General features: G+C 36.8%; 1 protein-coding gene across 2 annotated transcripts; it reads left to right on the top strand.

Annotated features, from left to right (window-relative positions):
* The first annotated feature begins 3,378 nt into the window (after positions 1–3,378).
* LOC110777046 (probable LRR receptor-like serine/threonine-protein kinase At5g10290) lies at positions 3,379–13,224 on the top strand. 2 transcript variants are annotated; one of them, XM_056840823.1, is made up of 12 exons: positions 3,379–3,697; positions 4,698–4,835; positions 4,959–5,091; positions 5,234–5,305; positions 6,000–6,143; positions 6,248–6,319; positions 6,478–6,543; positions 6,700–6,770; positions 6,904–7,047; positions 10,127–10,468; positions 11,322–11,716; positions 12,526–13,224. In XM_056840823.1, the coding sequence occupies exons 2-12, from the start codon at positions 4,757–4,759 to the stop codon at positions 12,838–12,840; spliced, it is 1,833 nt and encodes a 610-aa protein (XP_056696801.1). In that variant the 5' UTR covers positions 3,379–3,697; positions 4,698–4,756; the 3' UTR covers positions 12,841–13,224. The 2 variants fall into 2 exon arrangements, with proteins under 2 accessions (XP_056696801.1, XP_056696802.1); XM_056840824.1 differs by having other exon boundaries at positions 3,420–3,697; positions 4,597–4,835.
* Positions 13,225–14,863: the final 1,639 nt, after the last annotated feature.

Here is a 14,863-nt window from a genome sequence, read left to right as displayed (position 1 = left end):
TTTTTGGTCAAATAAGTCTATTTAGACCCGATCATTCCAATTAAAGTCAAAGTTGGTCAACTTAGGTCATTTTAGGGCATTTTTTGTCAAATAAGTCTATTTAGACCTAATCGTTCCAATTTAAGTCAACATAAGTCATTTTAGGACAAAATTAAGTCTATTTAGACCCGATCGTTCCAATTTAAGTCAACATAAGTCATTTTAGGACACAATTAAGTGGCTTAGTGGCATGGTAAGTAATGAATAACTTAAACTAATTAAAGAAACATGCCTTCATAGAATACAAAAAAAAAATACAAGGAAGTAGTGTACCTTCTGTCTGTCAGACATGTAGGTGACTTCTTCTTCCTTCTCATGCACCCATGTGACAGCATCAGCTACAGAAATGATATCATTCCTCAACAGCTCAAGGAACCAACTCCATGTTTCTGCACTATCTATCTCAACCAATGCCCAGGCCACAGGGAATATATTGTTATTCCCATCTTTCCCCACTGTTATCAACAATATGCCAGGGTATGCACCTCTCAAATGTGCCCCATCAACCCCCAATAATAGGCTTGCATCCACCCATGAAGCCCTCTTTGCAAGGTTGTAAGCAGACATACAACCTCTGAAACAAGGGTGGTGGATTCTCTATGCCTTGAACTTCACAACAGCGGTGCTTCCCGGGTTATACTTCCTAATTGCAGCTGCATAGTCCCACACCCTCTTATATTCTAAGCTAGCATCACCAAAGATCATTTTCAAAGCCATTTGTTTAGAATAATATGCCTTGAAATATCCAATTTCTAACTTCACCTCTCTCCTTGCTCTCCTTATAAAAGCCTTAACCTTTGTGTTTGGTTCATCCCTCCAATCATCTAAGTATCTCTCAGCTAGATACTTTGAGGTGACCTTGGGGTTCTCATATTGCCACCCACAAATGTGCTATGGCCGGATGCTTTCAATCTGCCAACTTTCTCCCCCCTTCAACTTCCTTGCATGAAGCTTAAACCTACACTTTCTCCTCTGCTTGCAACTATAGCTTAGTATCATATCCTTCTTCCAAGGGCACTTACACCTATTGTCACAATAAATAGCCACTCTCTTTTTGTTATTGTGTAAGTAGTAGTAGTTGTACCCCTTTTCAATTGCAGTGTACCTAATAGCCTTCCTCAAAACTGTGTTAGATGGAAACTTTAACCCTTTCCATAACTCAACACTACCTTTGAAATCTACTGAAGGATTAAACACAGGGTAGTTAGGGCCTTCATCATCTGACCCTATAACACTTACAACCTCACCATCACTGTCATTCAGCTCCACATCATCACCAATTTCTTGACCACCAACATCACCCTCTTCATCTGAATCATTGTTTGCAACCCCTTCTCCTGCTGCCCCAGTCAGTGCACCCAGACTCCTAGAAACATCTTCACTAATGTCATGATCTACAAACTCATGAAATAGATCATCATCACTTTCATCCTCAAAGTCATTATCACTCAAGAGCACATCACTATCCTCATTATCCTCACACTCACCCTCTACCACTCTATCCTCCCCTAAAGATCTTTTCCCCTCAGTTGCAGCTCTCTTCCCCTCACCCACACCTTTTCCCCCCTGACCTACAGCTCTCACCTGCTTACCTACAGATCTTTCCTGCTCAAACCCAGCTCTCTCCTGCTCACCTCCAACTACCACTAGCTCACCTACAGCTCGCTCTTGATCATCTCTAGGTCTCTCCTGAACACCACTAGGTCTCTCCTGATCACCTCCACCAGTGCCCTTTTTTGGTCAAGGGTTCTCTTGAATAGGGAAACTGTGGGCAATTTCTGTCTCACTGCTTAATCTAGTAGCGTGAAAGGTTTTTTAGGGATAGATGGAAGTATGAGGGATGGAATCGGATTTGATGGAGGGGGTGGGTTTTTTCTGGACAAGAATGATGCACGGAATGTATTTGACAGATTTGTAGTTGGAGGCAACTTGTTCACATGTTGTGAGTGTTAACTGGATTAAGGGTTTTGACTACTAGGGCTGATTATACTATTGACTGTACATCTGACTTGGACAACACATGGGCCCCCCTTGCTGAGTCACCACTCATAGAATTACTCCCTCCTCCACTTCCCTCAGTTTCACTCTCACTGTACCACCTCACATGTGCAGGAAATATACTCCTCGGATCAAACCCCTTCTCAACATGTACCACATACATTTGGTACAATCCATCCTTCTCGGGTGCGCTCAAAAACTCGGGAATCTCAGCGTCATTCTTAATTTCTTTCCTACCATTCCCATTTAAGCTACAACCACGCCTCCTAAACCATAATTGACCCACCTCATCATATCCCAATTCCCTCTTAATCCAATCACAAAACTCAAAATAGCATACTTCCTCAACTTTTGTATGCAATGCCATCCCCGCCTTAGGATTATCACCCCTTTCATACGTTTTTTTTTTTATTATTATTCGTTACAAACTGACCCCCGTGAAACAACCTAATTGTGACAAGCTACATCAATTTATACCAAGTGTAGTCTACGTTAATCCTACCGTTAAACCTGATGCACACACACAATAACACAATACTCAATAACTTGATTTTAATCCAAGCACAACCAAATTCAATCACAAATAATCCAACATTCATACACAAATTTCAGTTTACCGTTTTAAGGTTCACACACTAACCCATTGGTTTCACAATCCGATTAAGCACTAATTATATAATAATCCTAATTAATTAATCATAATTCCCTAATTGTTTAATAAAAATCGAAAATTTAGGGTTTAAATATTGTTAATTACCTTGGTTTCTGTATGAGTCTGTAATTTCCAAACAACTCTGTCGTTTTCCTCTTCCTTTTCCTTAATGTTGATGCCTTCCTCTTTCCTTTATTGGGCGCCATTGAAGTACAAAAGAGCAAGACAAAACAGAGCCAAAAACAGAAAAAAACAGTGAGATGAGGTCAGAAATTTTAACCAAAAATGGATAAAAACATTCAATTTAAGTAGGTGAAGAAAGTGACGTTCGAAATTCATGACTTACAACATTCAATGGATGAAAATTGATGGTTGGGCTTCATTAATGGCGGTGCAGGGACTCCTTTGGTTTTCCAGATTTTTTTTTTAAAGGTTTTAAAGCATTTCCCTTTTATATGGAAGGAATAGGAGGGAAATGAGTGTGAATAAGAAAAAAGGAAAGCACGTGACCGGCACAAGCCAAGTCAAATCGGAAAATCCTTGGTCAACGCCTGAAAACACCAAAAGGCTGTCTTTCGCAAATTAATTTCACTTTAAGGTCTGATTTCGCATTTTTTTTAAAAAGGTTGTTGCTCGCAAGAAAATGGTTTTAAAAGATTTTTTTTGACAAATTTGCTTAACGGTAAACCTATTATAGCCATCTTCTTTCCAAGACTTCACAGAACATTGAAAATAGAGAGAGGGGGGGAGTGGAAAGCACAATAATTACAAAGTGTTGGCCTAATCTAATCCGATTTTAACACACTGAGTTTTACAGACAATAAAAACCCCTTAATCTAGTCTATTTTTGCAGGAAGACAGTTGCCCAGTGAGATTGCAGAAGCAGCAGAACATTCTCTTTCCCACCATCCGCACCACAAACCCCAAATTAATTAAGAAATCAAACCCTCTTCTTTCTGCATAACCGTATCTCATCTTCTATTTCCTTTTGCTGTTCTGGGAATAAATGTAAGCTGTCTTTATACTTCCCATTTTTTCATGTTTTCTTTTCTAAATTCGATCTTTATGAATTTCCAGTTCACAGCTTTATGGTTTCAATTTCTGGGATTTTTCTGGATTTTTATTTTATGTTTATTTATTTAGTGGCCAGCGGTTTCAAAAATTAGTACTTTAAGTAGTGAAGTTACTGAAAAATGTCTGTTCTGCGCTCAAAATTCTGATGTTGACTTGGAAAGTTTTAGTCATGTTTGAGATGGGAGTTGCAGTGTGTTTAAGTTTAGATACCTTAAAAATGATTAAACCTTTAAGGCTTGATCAGGGTCGGTTACTCTTTGGTTCGTGCTCATGGATGTGACTAATCTTGATTTTGAAATAATTGATCGGTGCTAAAGGATGTTTGATCGGTGCTAAACGATGTAAACTTTACGGATATGAGATTGTGGTTGCTGCCTAACTTTTGTATTAATTTGAAATCAAGTTTGGTGGGTCAAAGATGGGGAGTCCGGTCGGTGGTGGGTGAAACTTTCTTGAGACTACTGCTTGTTGGATGATAGGATGAATCAGGAGTAATTGGGGTTATCTTAACTTTTGGTGGCTGTGAAAAATGGTTAATCGACTTCATGAGTGAATTTTGGAGAATGATGAAAGAAAGTAGGTTAAGGAGAGTGAAGCAGATTGCGTGGTAGAACGACCATTGATATGTTGAGTTTGTATGTTTATTACTGATTGTGGAGGTTTCGTAAAAGCGAAGATTCTAAAAAAGTGAAACTAAATCTAGTAGTTGAGTAGTTGAGAATCATGAGATTGTATACCATATGTTGATTTTATCTGCACCACTGGTAGAATATAAAAGTAAGCCATGAATTTTCTTTTCTAGATTTGTAACTTCTATTTTTTTTGTTATATAGACATGGTAGGAAGGAGGTCTGCAGCACTGGATTCATCGTGTATATAATTGCTTCTTTCGTGAATAACGATTCATATTCCTGTATCACATTGTTTGTCACAGGAATGCGGTTCTATTGGATACATGGGTAATTGATTTTTAGAGAATCGTAGCTAGAACTGATGGTGTCACTAAAGGAGCTCAGTTTTTCTTTTTTGGCCTTCCTTTGTTTGCTCCCTTGTGATTTGGCAGATTATCAAGGTATTGGCCTTTGACTGTTACTCTGATTGGACAATAACAATGTTTGGCACGTTGCATTCTTTTATTCTTTGATTGTGTGAATTGTCAAACGGTGATTATTTCTGATGTTATTTTTTGTTTCAGGGGAGGCGCTGTACGCATTGAAACAGTCACTGCATGCTTCATCCGGTCAGCTGCTAGATTGGAACCCCAATATGGTTAATCCGTGCACTTGGTCAAATGTTATGTGTGACTCTAGTAGCAATGTTGTTTCTTTGTAAGGACATTTGATTCATCTTCGACATTACGTTTAGAACTTTAAATTTATGCATGCATGCTGATGATATTATAGAAGGTTATTTGGAATGCTCTCAATTAATAAGTTGATTTTGTTGGCTTATTTTGTTGGTTGGTCATAGGACATTGTCTTCCATGGGACTTTCTGGATCGATATCTACTAAAGTCGGCACTCTGAAGACTCTTACAACTCTGTAGGTTTAAAACTTTTCGCCACGTTTTTTCTGTGCATATCAGCATTATTTTTGACGTTATATCTCTTGGAAGCAACAAATTTCTTACATTTGTGATGGTTTTCTTGTTAGAATATCACTATACCTACGCGAATCAATTGCTACGTTCTTATTGCATTAATCACGGAATCTTGTTGTATCTGTTTTTCTAGCATGCCAGAATGTAGCCACCTGGGAAAAAACATTCAAACTTCTGTTCACCAGTATAGGTTTAGTCACTCTCTATCATCAATTCTAATGTCTATCAGACATGGAGAATGGTGATTGAAGAGTTTAAAAATATTACTGGCTTTATATTATTCAAGTTCTGGATTTGGGATTAAATCTCAAACCATCTTTTGAATTTTAATTCCAAAATAAGCGCACAGAAATTACACAATATGAGCCCTTTGGTTTTTGTACCTTAATAACATTTTGGTTCCGTATCCATGAGAATACTGAGATTTTACATTTCGTTTATCATTAGCTTTTGAATTTCCTTGGCATATTTCTCCCAGGTTGAATGTCAAGCCATCAGTTGTCGAAATTTGTTGCCACTTCTGTTCAGAGAGCTTAGAGCATCCATCTTCTCATTTTCCAATCTTCAAATTATATTGCCTAGCATTTAAGCCACTTGGTTGTTTTCCTTGGTAACACGGATGCGTTGACTATGCAGGTCCCTGCAAGGAAATCGTATTACTGGCAAGATTCCTCAAGAGCTAGGAAATTTGTCAAGTCTAACAAATCTGAATTTAGAAAAAAACCGTTTGACTGATGAAATACCATCTTCCCTCGGTAATCTTAAAAATCTTAAATATTTGTGAGTATAGTACCATCTTTGCTGATTTGTCTTGAAATAATGCCTACATCTCTCTTAAACGTAACTTTGCTTATCGTTTTCAATAATTACCTTTCTTGATGCAGGACATTGAGCCATAACAACCTCTCGGGAACTATCCCTGACTCGCTGGCTTCCCTTGATAACTTAATTAACCTGTACGTGTAAACAATCAATAATTTCCAATAAGTATTTTCATTCCAACCCCGTCTCAGATTGGTTGGGCACTGGAGCAAAGGGTATAAAATTGAGTTATCGCTAGGAATTATCGAATATCTATCTCTTGTGTCTGACAAACCTGTAAATGTTTTGACAGCCAGCTCAGTTCAAATCAACTCAGCGGCCAAGTTCCTCAGCAGCTCTTTCAAATTTCCCAATACAAGTATGATCTCTAATTTTGTTCGTTTGCGCTGTTTGAGACTTTGAGTACTGAGGCAAAAAACACTTATGATTAACAAAATGAACGGACTGATGATACACATAAAACTATAGAAGTATGCTTTTTAGTAGTCATCATGTTTTGGTTCTCTGATTACAGTTTCTCAGGGAATGAATTGAGCTGCGGTGGCGATATTCACCATCCTTGTGCAGCTGATGGCAATGGTACAGGTAGAATGCTTCTTGTTTCCTTTGGTGTAATTTGATAATTGTGTGTTTGTATTTACGTACTTTGAAGCTGACGACTCCCGAGTGTATAGTTGAGGAGCTGTTGTTGAGAACTGATTCTGTCCTATATTGACAGGCTCATCAAACAAAACAAAAGTTGGAGTTATAGTTGGAGTAGTTGGAGGTCTTGTTGGTATACTACTGCTTGGAGGTCTGCTGTTTTTCATGTGCAAGAGTAGAATTACAGGATACAGACGTGAAGTCTATGTTGATGTTGCAGGTTCCGTATTTCTCCCTTTCAGTTGTTCACTTTTTTGTTTCTTAGGGTTTATTCTACAGTTAGATTATTTTGAAGCATTGCTATGTATATTTGACCACCACTAAGGCGCTAACCCATCATCAGTTTGATTGGTATTGAGTTGTAGTTATTGTACACCATTCGGTTTTATCCACATTGTTCCTAGGAAGGACGTGTTCCTTCACATACAGACATATGAAGTTCTTGGGAAGGATATGTTCCTCCGGTAACTGTTTGGTCGATGGCAGGAAGTATAACTTCCTAAAACTTCATAGTTTTCAACTTCCCAGGATGTAGAATTTTTATTTCTATATCAATCAAGCGATCACATAGATATAAAAATGAGATTTTATGAGAACCATTCCTTTAGTGAGAATTGAGAATCAATCATGACCTTTAGATTTGTATTGGATTTTGCAACAATAAATGGATAAGCAGTGGATACAAGCCCTATATATCCAATAATAGTAGTCCATATAGTTCTCAGTTTTTCATAAATGTGGTGTAGAACTCCTAAGTTATTTATTTCCTTGTGGAAGAAAGTAATATCAGTTTCTATTTTTATATTCTTTCATTCAGTCATCTTCTCCTCTCCCTGGCATGATGCTATTACTTTAGATGAGCCGCTGTGATTCTGCAGCCACTCATGTGTGATTGCTTGTCGAAGTGACTCTATTTTTTTGGCAAGTATGAAGTAACATTTCTGACAGTTTACAACTTTACACATCCCCTCTTTTGGGGGTAGATTATTGTTTAAAGTTTAAACTCCAGTTGAAGCTGGCTAGCAGAGATTTTCGCCATTGAGAATTTGAGATAGGGTTTGTGATATCTGGCCCATGTGAGGAATATACTTGATTTTACAGATGTTTGGGGTTGGATCTGTTCAATTGCAAATTTATGGCTATTTGGCTTTTATGGTCAAGATATTTAGAACATGGGCTCAATTTTGTTGGTTGAGAAAATTTATATGGCAATTATTGTTAATGATAACACTTGCAGCAGAGAGAAAGTCATAATGAGGTTGAGAAGCCAAGGAAGATAATAAAGGTGATGAAGGATAAGGGAAGACAGGAAAAAGAGTGGGGATCTATGAGGTCAACTGGCAATGGTTGCTTTAAGTCAAAAAAGAATATTGGTGTACACGTGTAGGAAGGGGAGGGTAGGAATGTAAGTTGGAGAAGAAGACCAGAGGCTTTTGTCATAGCAGGCCACTACAATGGTTTTTAGGCAGTAATGTAAAGGTTGCAGTTGCAGGTGCAGTTTTGAATCTTTCGATGAACACGTGCACACACAAACAAACATGATATAATAGGTATTACTTTTAAAGTTTTAATAGCATTAAATTACCTAAAATACCCATTTACTTGAACATTTGATGTCTCGAGGGTAATGATTTCATGCATGTCCCCTTATTGCATATTATGAATTAATCCACTTGGAGTTTATTTTTAAGTAAATATCTAGAAGAAGGTTTCTTTTTTTTGTTGGTTCAGTTTTAGTTAGTTCTATCCCAAGGCCATGTTTCATTTTTATCAATTGTTTTCTTAGTGAAATTGTGTGACTATTCTTTATGCTTTAGTTTGAATATTATGTTTTAAAATTTAAAGGACAATATGTTTGAAAAGTTAATTTTTGAATGAACATTTTTTTTAAGTATGTTATCAAGGACATGTAAGAGGGAGTTAGCACGAGTGTGAGAACTAGTGTTGGCAAGACCGAAGAATTCCCCATTACGATTGGAGTGCATCAAGGTTCCGCACTTAGCCCGTTTCTTTTTGCTATAGTCATGGACGAATTGACGAGGTCAATCCAAGTTGGTATACCCTGGTGCATGATGTTTGCAAATGATATTGTGTTGATTGATGAAACAAAAGAAGTAGTGGAAAGTAAGTTGGAGTTATGGAGACAAACTTTGGAATCTCGGGGTTTTAGGCTGAGTAGAAACAAGATGGAATATATGGAGTGTAAGTTTAGTGGAGCCCAAGATAGAGAGACAGGGGGGATTACCTTAGATGGGAAAATTGTCCAAGGCTCTGAAATGTTCCGTTATTTAGGACCTATTATCCAAAAGGATGGAGAATTGGATGGCGATGTGGCCCATAGAATCAAAGCAGGTTGGTTGAAGTGGAAAGGTGCCACAGGGTTCCTATGTGATTCATGCATGCCCCAAAGATTGAAGGGAAAGTTTAACCGCACGGAAATTCGACCGGCTTTGTTATACGGCACGGCATGTTGGGCAGTGAAACATTGTCACGTGCACAAGATGAATGTGGCGGAGATGCGCATGTTACTTTGGATGTGTGGGCATACAAGAAAGGATCGTTTGAGGAATGAGATTATTAGGAAGAAAGTAGGGGTTGCACCGATTGAGTTTAAGATGATGGAAAATCGTTTAAGATGGTTTGGACATGTAAGCAGGAGATCAAGTGATGCCCCGGTTAGGAGGATAGAAGGGTGGCAAAATGATAGAATTGCAAGGGGTAGGGGAAGACCTAAGAAAACTTGGAGGAAGGTGATTGAGCACGATATGAGCTTTCTTGGGATTGAGGAAAATATGGCGTTGGATAGGACAGAGTGGAGGGAGAGAATATATATTGATGACTTCATTTGACTTATACAGCTTTCATGTTTCTGTTTTTTTTTTTCTATTTTTGATTTATTTTTTATTCTTATTTTTATTTTCATTTTATTTTTAAAATTCTTTTGAATTTTTTTATTTTGACATGCTATTTTGAAATGTTCTTATTTTACTTATTCATTTATTTTAAACTTTACTTATTTTTTATTATCTCTTACAATATTTCTTCTATAATATATATACATTTTTATCTTTATCTTACTTTCATTAATTCCACCTTCTCTTCCTTGTTTTTTTCTTTTTACTTCCTGCTCCTTTCTGGTTTGATTGGTGACAATGACGATCTCCTACGACGATTCATGTTAGCCGACCCCAAATCATTTTGGGACTAAGGCTTTGTTGTTGTTGTATCTGGGCCTCATTATTGATAACTTCATGCAGGTTATTGTTATGTATAACTTGCTCATTTTTTCTTATATTCAGGTGAAGTTGATCGTACAATTGCATTTGGGCAGCTGAAACGATTTTCTTACAGGGAGCTGCAGGTAGCAACAGACAACTTCAACGAGAAAAATGTTCTTGGTCAAGGTGGTTTTGGCAAGGTTTACAAAGGTGTGCTGGGAGACAATACAAAGGTTGCAGTGAAACGGTTAACTGACTATGAGAGCCCTGGAGGAGATGCAGCTTTTCAGCGTGAAGTTGAGATGATAAGTGTAGCTGTACATAGGAATCTATTACGCTTGATTGGGTTCTGCACTACGCCAACAGAGAGACTTCTGGTATATCCGTTCATGCAAAACCTTAGCGTGGCTTATCGTTTGCGGGGTAGATTCCTTTCCTTTGTGATATATCACCTCTTTATTAAATTCGGAGGCGGAGAAACTTGAACATCTTCTGTACTAAAGTGCACCTCAGACTATACTTACCACTTTTCTCCTCTCTCTTCCTTTTTTTTGGGAAACATTGACATGGCTATTTGACTAATCCATAGTTTCACTCATCTTTCTAAAGTAATTCCTCCTTTTGCTTATTTGAATTTGTCCCAAGTTTTAAGGGGGGCCTTTTCAAAATAGTTGTAAGTGTTATTTTTGTCTTTTTCGTGTGATGTAAATTGGAAAAAGAAACTTTGAACTATTTTGAGAAGGTGTTCCCAAAACCGGGGATTATTTTCTGGATAACAAAAGGTAGGGTTATGTAAGAAGATTGTTAAATTTGAGAATATTCATGTTAACTTTTTTTTCTTTTCCCCTTCCTTTTAGAGACTTAGCTGTAAATTGTGTAAGCCAACAGCTCCCTGTCCGTTTTTCTAGTAACGTTGCTTTCAGATTGAGAAAGTTCAACGAGTTGTGCTGCCCTGAATGAAGTTGTGAAGATACAAGAGCTGTCATTCAAGTTGTTTTGAATTTGTGTCAATTATATTGAACAATATCAACGTACCAATATGGGAAGAAATCATGAGTTTTTACGTATTTGACACTAATTGCTGGCCTTATTTTCCATATTGGAGCTACTTTCAATTGCTGTACAAGATTCACACTGGAATTGCCTTCTAATAGAGTTATCCTTGCACTGATAATCAGATATTGTTTTTTAAGATATTTTTTTTGATCTTTGTATACCTTGCATTGCTATTTTTACGGTCACTTAATGTGCTATTTTCTGGCCTATTTTTCTGCAGAGTTGAAACCTGGAGAGGCTGTTGTAGAATGGCCTAGAAGAAAACAAATAGCCTTGGGAACTGCACGTGGACTAGAGTATCTTCATGAACATTGCAACCCTAAGATCATTCATCGTGACGTTAAGGCTGCTAATGTGTTGTTAGATGAAGACTTTGAAGCAGTAGTGGGTGATTTTGGCCTAGCAAAATTGGTAGATGTGAGGAAAACTAATGTGACAACCCAGGTGCGTGGGACAATGGGGCACATAGCACCTGAGTACTTGTCCACTGGGAAGTCATCAGAAAGGACCGATGTCTTTGGTTATGGGATTATGCTTCTAGAACTTGTGACAGGTCAGCGGGCCATTGATTTTTCACGCTTGGAAGAGGAAGATGACGTCTTGTTGCTTGATCATGTAAGATTTACTCAAACCATTCATCTTTTGGGAGCTATAGCATGGTTAAAAATCAACGTTTTTTTCTTATGATTTGATGGTTAAACATTAGTTTTTGAGTAAATCAGCATAATTTGATAGCATAGTTAAAAACTAATGTTTAACCATAGTTAAAAACTAATGTTTAACCATCAAAATTATGCTTGATCAAATTATGCTTTGGGAGCTATAGCATGGTTAAAAACTAAAAATCTAAATTATGCTTGATCAAATTATGCTTTGGGAGCTATAGCATGGTTAAAAATCAACGTTTTTTTCTTATGAAAATCGTTAAGCGGTGTTGATTTATAAATTTTTAGATTTTTAAGGTGTTTAAATATAATAAAAAATAAGTAAGGTGTTTAATTACAAAAACTAATTTTTTTAAGGTGTTAAATGACAAAAAATCCTTTTGAAATTCTTGTCATTGTTTTTTAGAATTTTTGGTGCTTTGAGATTTTTGGCATATATGTTATCATTACAATTATGATAATCCTTCATTTGTACTAATTTTATCATGCAAATCTCACTGGACTTGCTGAGATCTTTACCAAAGATCTAATCTTTCTATTGCTAAAAATAGAAACTTTGGCTTATGTATCTGGGATGAAAGGTCAAAGGTCTGTCTATGTTATGATATTAGTGTCTGTAATTTGTACCCTTCAGTGAGGATCTCACTTTTATCTCTTCCATATGCTTTTGCTTTCTTTTTCTATTATCTTTTAACCTTTCTTATAGATTCAGATTGTTTTGAATTTGACTCTTTGGTACTCTTGAATGATCAACCTCAGGTTAAGAAGCTGCAAAGAGAAAAGAGATTAGACGCAATCGTTGATAAGAACCTGAATAAGGTCTATGATATTCAGGAAGTGGAGATGATGATCCAAGTAGCATTGTTATGTACTCAATCTTCACCGGAAGAACGCCCAGCAATGTCAGATGTGGTGCGTATGCTTGAAGGAGAGGGGCTTGCTGCAAGATGGGAAGAATGGCAGAATGTGGAAGTCACGCGCAGGCAAGAATATGAAAGATTACAGAGAAGATTTGACTGGGGTGATGACTCGATTCATAATCTGGATGCTATTGAATTATCAGGTGGGAGATAAGGCAAATAATGGAGGTATTTCTATTGCAGATTTACTAAAAACCGTGTGCAATTTGTCCTTTTCCTCCCTAATTTAAGTAGTTTAGCTTGCTATAGTTGTCCTGTTGAAAGAAATTATATGCAGATTCTGGAAATGTTGCATTGGCTTTTCCTGATTGTCTTCTGTTGTATGTAAATACCTGATATCTGTTCTTCGTCTTAGTAATGTGTGTGAGAATCTCAAGGAAACCTTGACTGATAAAATTTGAAGCAACTGTAAGAAGGGCTCTCTTATATTGACAAGATTACTAAGTAGAAATTCTCTTATTGAATGTTTTCAGATTTGTATAATTGTTAATGCTTCATTGATGCTATATATCTGAAGATCACACAGGCAATTTCTTTATATTTTGGCTATCTGTAATACAGTAACAGTATTCTGAGGTTTTCCTGACTGAATTAGAGGCTAATTTTGAACCACACCTGCCATGATGCTGCTATTTGATGATTGCTTGTGTTATGATCAGGATTCATGAAGTTGCTGATGAAATTTCTCAGTTCTTTTTTTTTTTGACTGCTTGAAATTTCTAACACAATTGAATACCGATGGTTGTTTAAGATGTAGATACATTCTAGGAATTATTGATCATACCTTCACTCAGTGCTTCTGCAAGTTTAAGTTACACTATTACATTGAAAAGTTAAAAAAAAATTCAAATCATTGTAATTTGTAGTTTAGTAAGCATTAGTAGCATACGACGTATCTTGTTAATCGCCGTACCCTAACCGGCTAACCCCCCTCCTCCTGTTCGCATTGGAGTTTAGAGGGGGTTAGAGGTTCTTCAACCGGAGATTTTACTGGTTGATGCCTTCTTCCAAGGGTAAAGTTTAGCACTGATTTGCTGTTTACCGGGGTGGAATTTAGTTGCCATAACACGCTTCTTGTCATCTTTTTTGTGACTCAACTCATTCTCTGCTATAAGATATTTCGGTATGGATTCTTCTCTAAATTCCATCTCTTTAAAGTTGATGCCAATTTCCGTATAATCTACTCCCGCCATGGCTAATGCATCAATCGACATGACTGATTCTCCGAACTTCTTCTCTCTTTCTTTCTTTCTTTCTATATTAGCTTTTTTTTTGAAGATATTTATGATGGCTGAATTCCCGAATGCAAGATTTTTTGGATATTTATAAGGAGGGTATTCATTGCACTATGGTACTAAACTACTAATTGGTAAAATGGAAAACCGCTATGAAAAAAGGAGGCTGTTTTTATGTTTGCACTTTGGAGTTGCACCTTCTCTATATTCTCGTGAACCCAACATTACCACTTCTTTAATCCTAGTCACTTGAATAGGGGCACTTAAGCAGTTAAGCCTACTATCCTCCCATTTTTAGAAGGTTAGCTTTTCCTATTTTAGACTATACCCTATCGTCTTCACTTGTGTTGCCCCTTGTTTTTTCTTCGTCGACATGAATCCAAATAGTAAAGTAGGAAGTATTACTTGTCTCCAAGTGAGTTGAGGATTTGTTCACTTCAACTTGTTTCTTAAACTTATTCTTAGAGTTTGTTTGTTTCAAGTGATTTTAACTTATTTTGACATATATATATAAGCAAAATTAAGTTAGATATGTTAATATAAGTTCAGATAAGTTCGATTTAATAGTAAATTTTAGCAAAAATAAGTTCAGTTAAGTTTCAAATAAGTTAATTCCAGCCCCAATTTAGTTGAACCAAATATAGTTTTATTATAATGATATGACCAGGTTAGATCAGAACAAAGATAGTAATGTGTTAAACAATTCCACAAAAAGGAAATCGCATGGATATGCAATATATCTTGGCACGAATGTAATTTTTTTTTATTGATTTAAAAAAAAAATAGTGTAGCTATCGATTAATAAGCTTCTTTATTGATGGCTCATCAATATTTGTGGCTTTGGCCTCCTTTGGCTGACAATACCATTATATGATATAATTGGTGATTGCAGAGCCATAACCCAATTATTGAGAACAACAGCTTATCCTTTCCAGTTTTCCA

The sequence above is a fragment of the Spinacia oleracea genome, chromosome 3 (assembly GCF_020520425.1).
Source record: "Spinacia oleracea cultivar Varoflay chromosome 3, BTI_SOV_V1, whole genome shotgun sequence".
In the NCBI taxonomy this organism is placed as follows: Eukaryota; Viridiplantae; Streptophyta; class Magnoliopsida; order Caryophyllales; family Amaranthaceae; genus Spinacia; species Spinacia oleracea.
The sequence above is the reverse complement of the archived record's forward strand: the minus strand, read 5'-3'. Positions and strand labels throughout refer to the sequence as shown.

Coding starts and splice junctions, on each gene's coding strand:
- LOC110777046 (XM_056840823.1), top strand. CDS start 4,757: ATGGTGTCACTAAAGGAGCTCAGTTTTTCTTTTTTGGCCTTCCTTTGT. Junction 5,092..5,233: donor AGTAGCAATGTTGTTTCTTT/GTAAGGACATTT, acceptor GGTTGGTCATAG/GACATTGTCTTCCATGGGAC. Junction 7,048..10,126: donor AGTCTATGTTGATGTTGCAG/GTTCCGTATTTC, acceptor TCTTATATTCAG/GTGAAGTTGATCGTACAATT.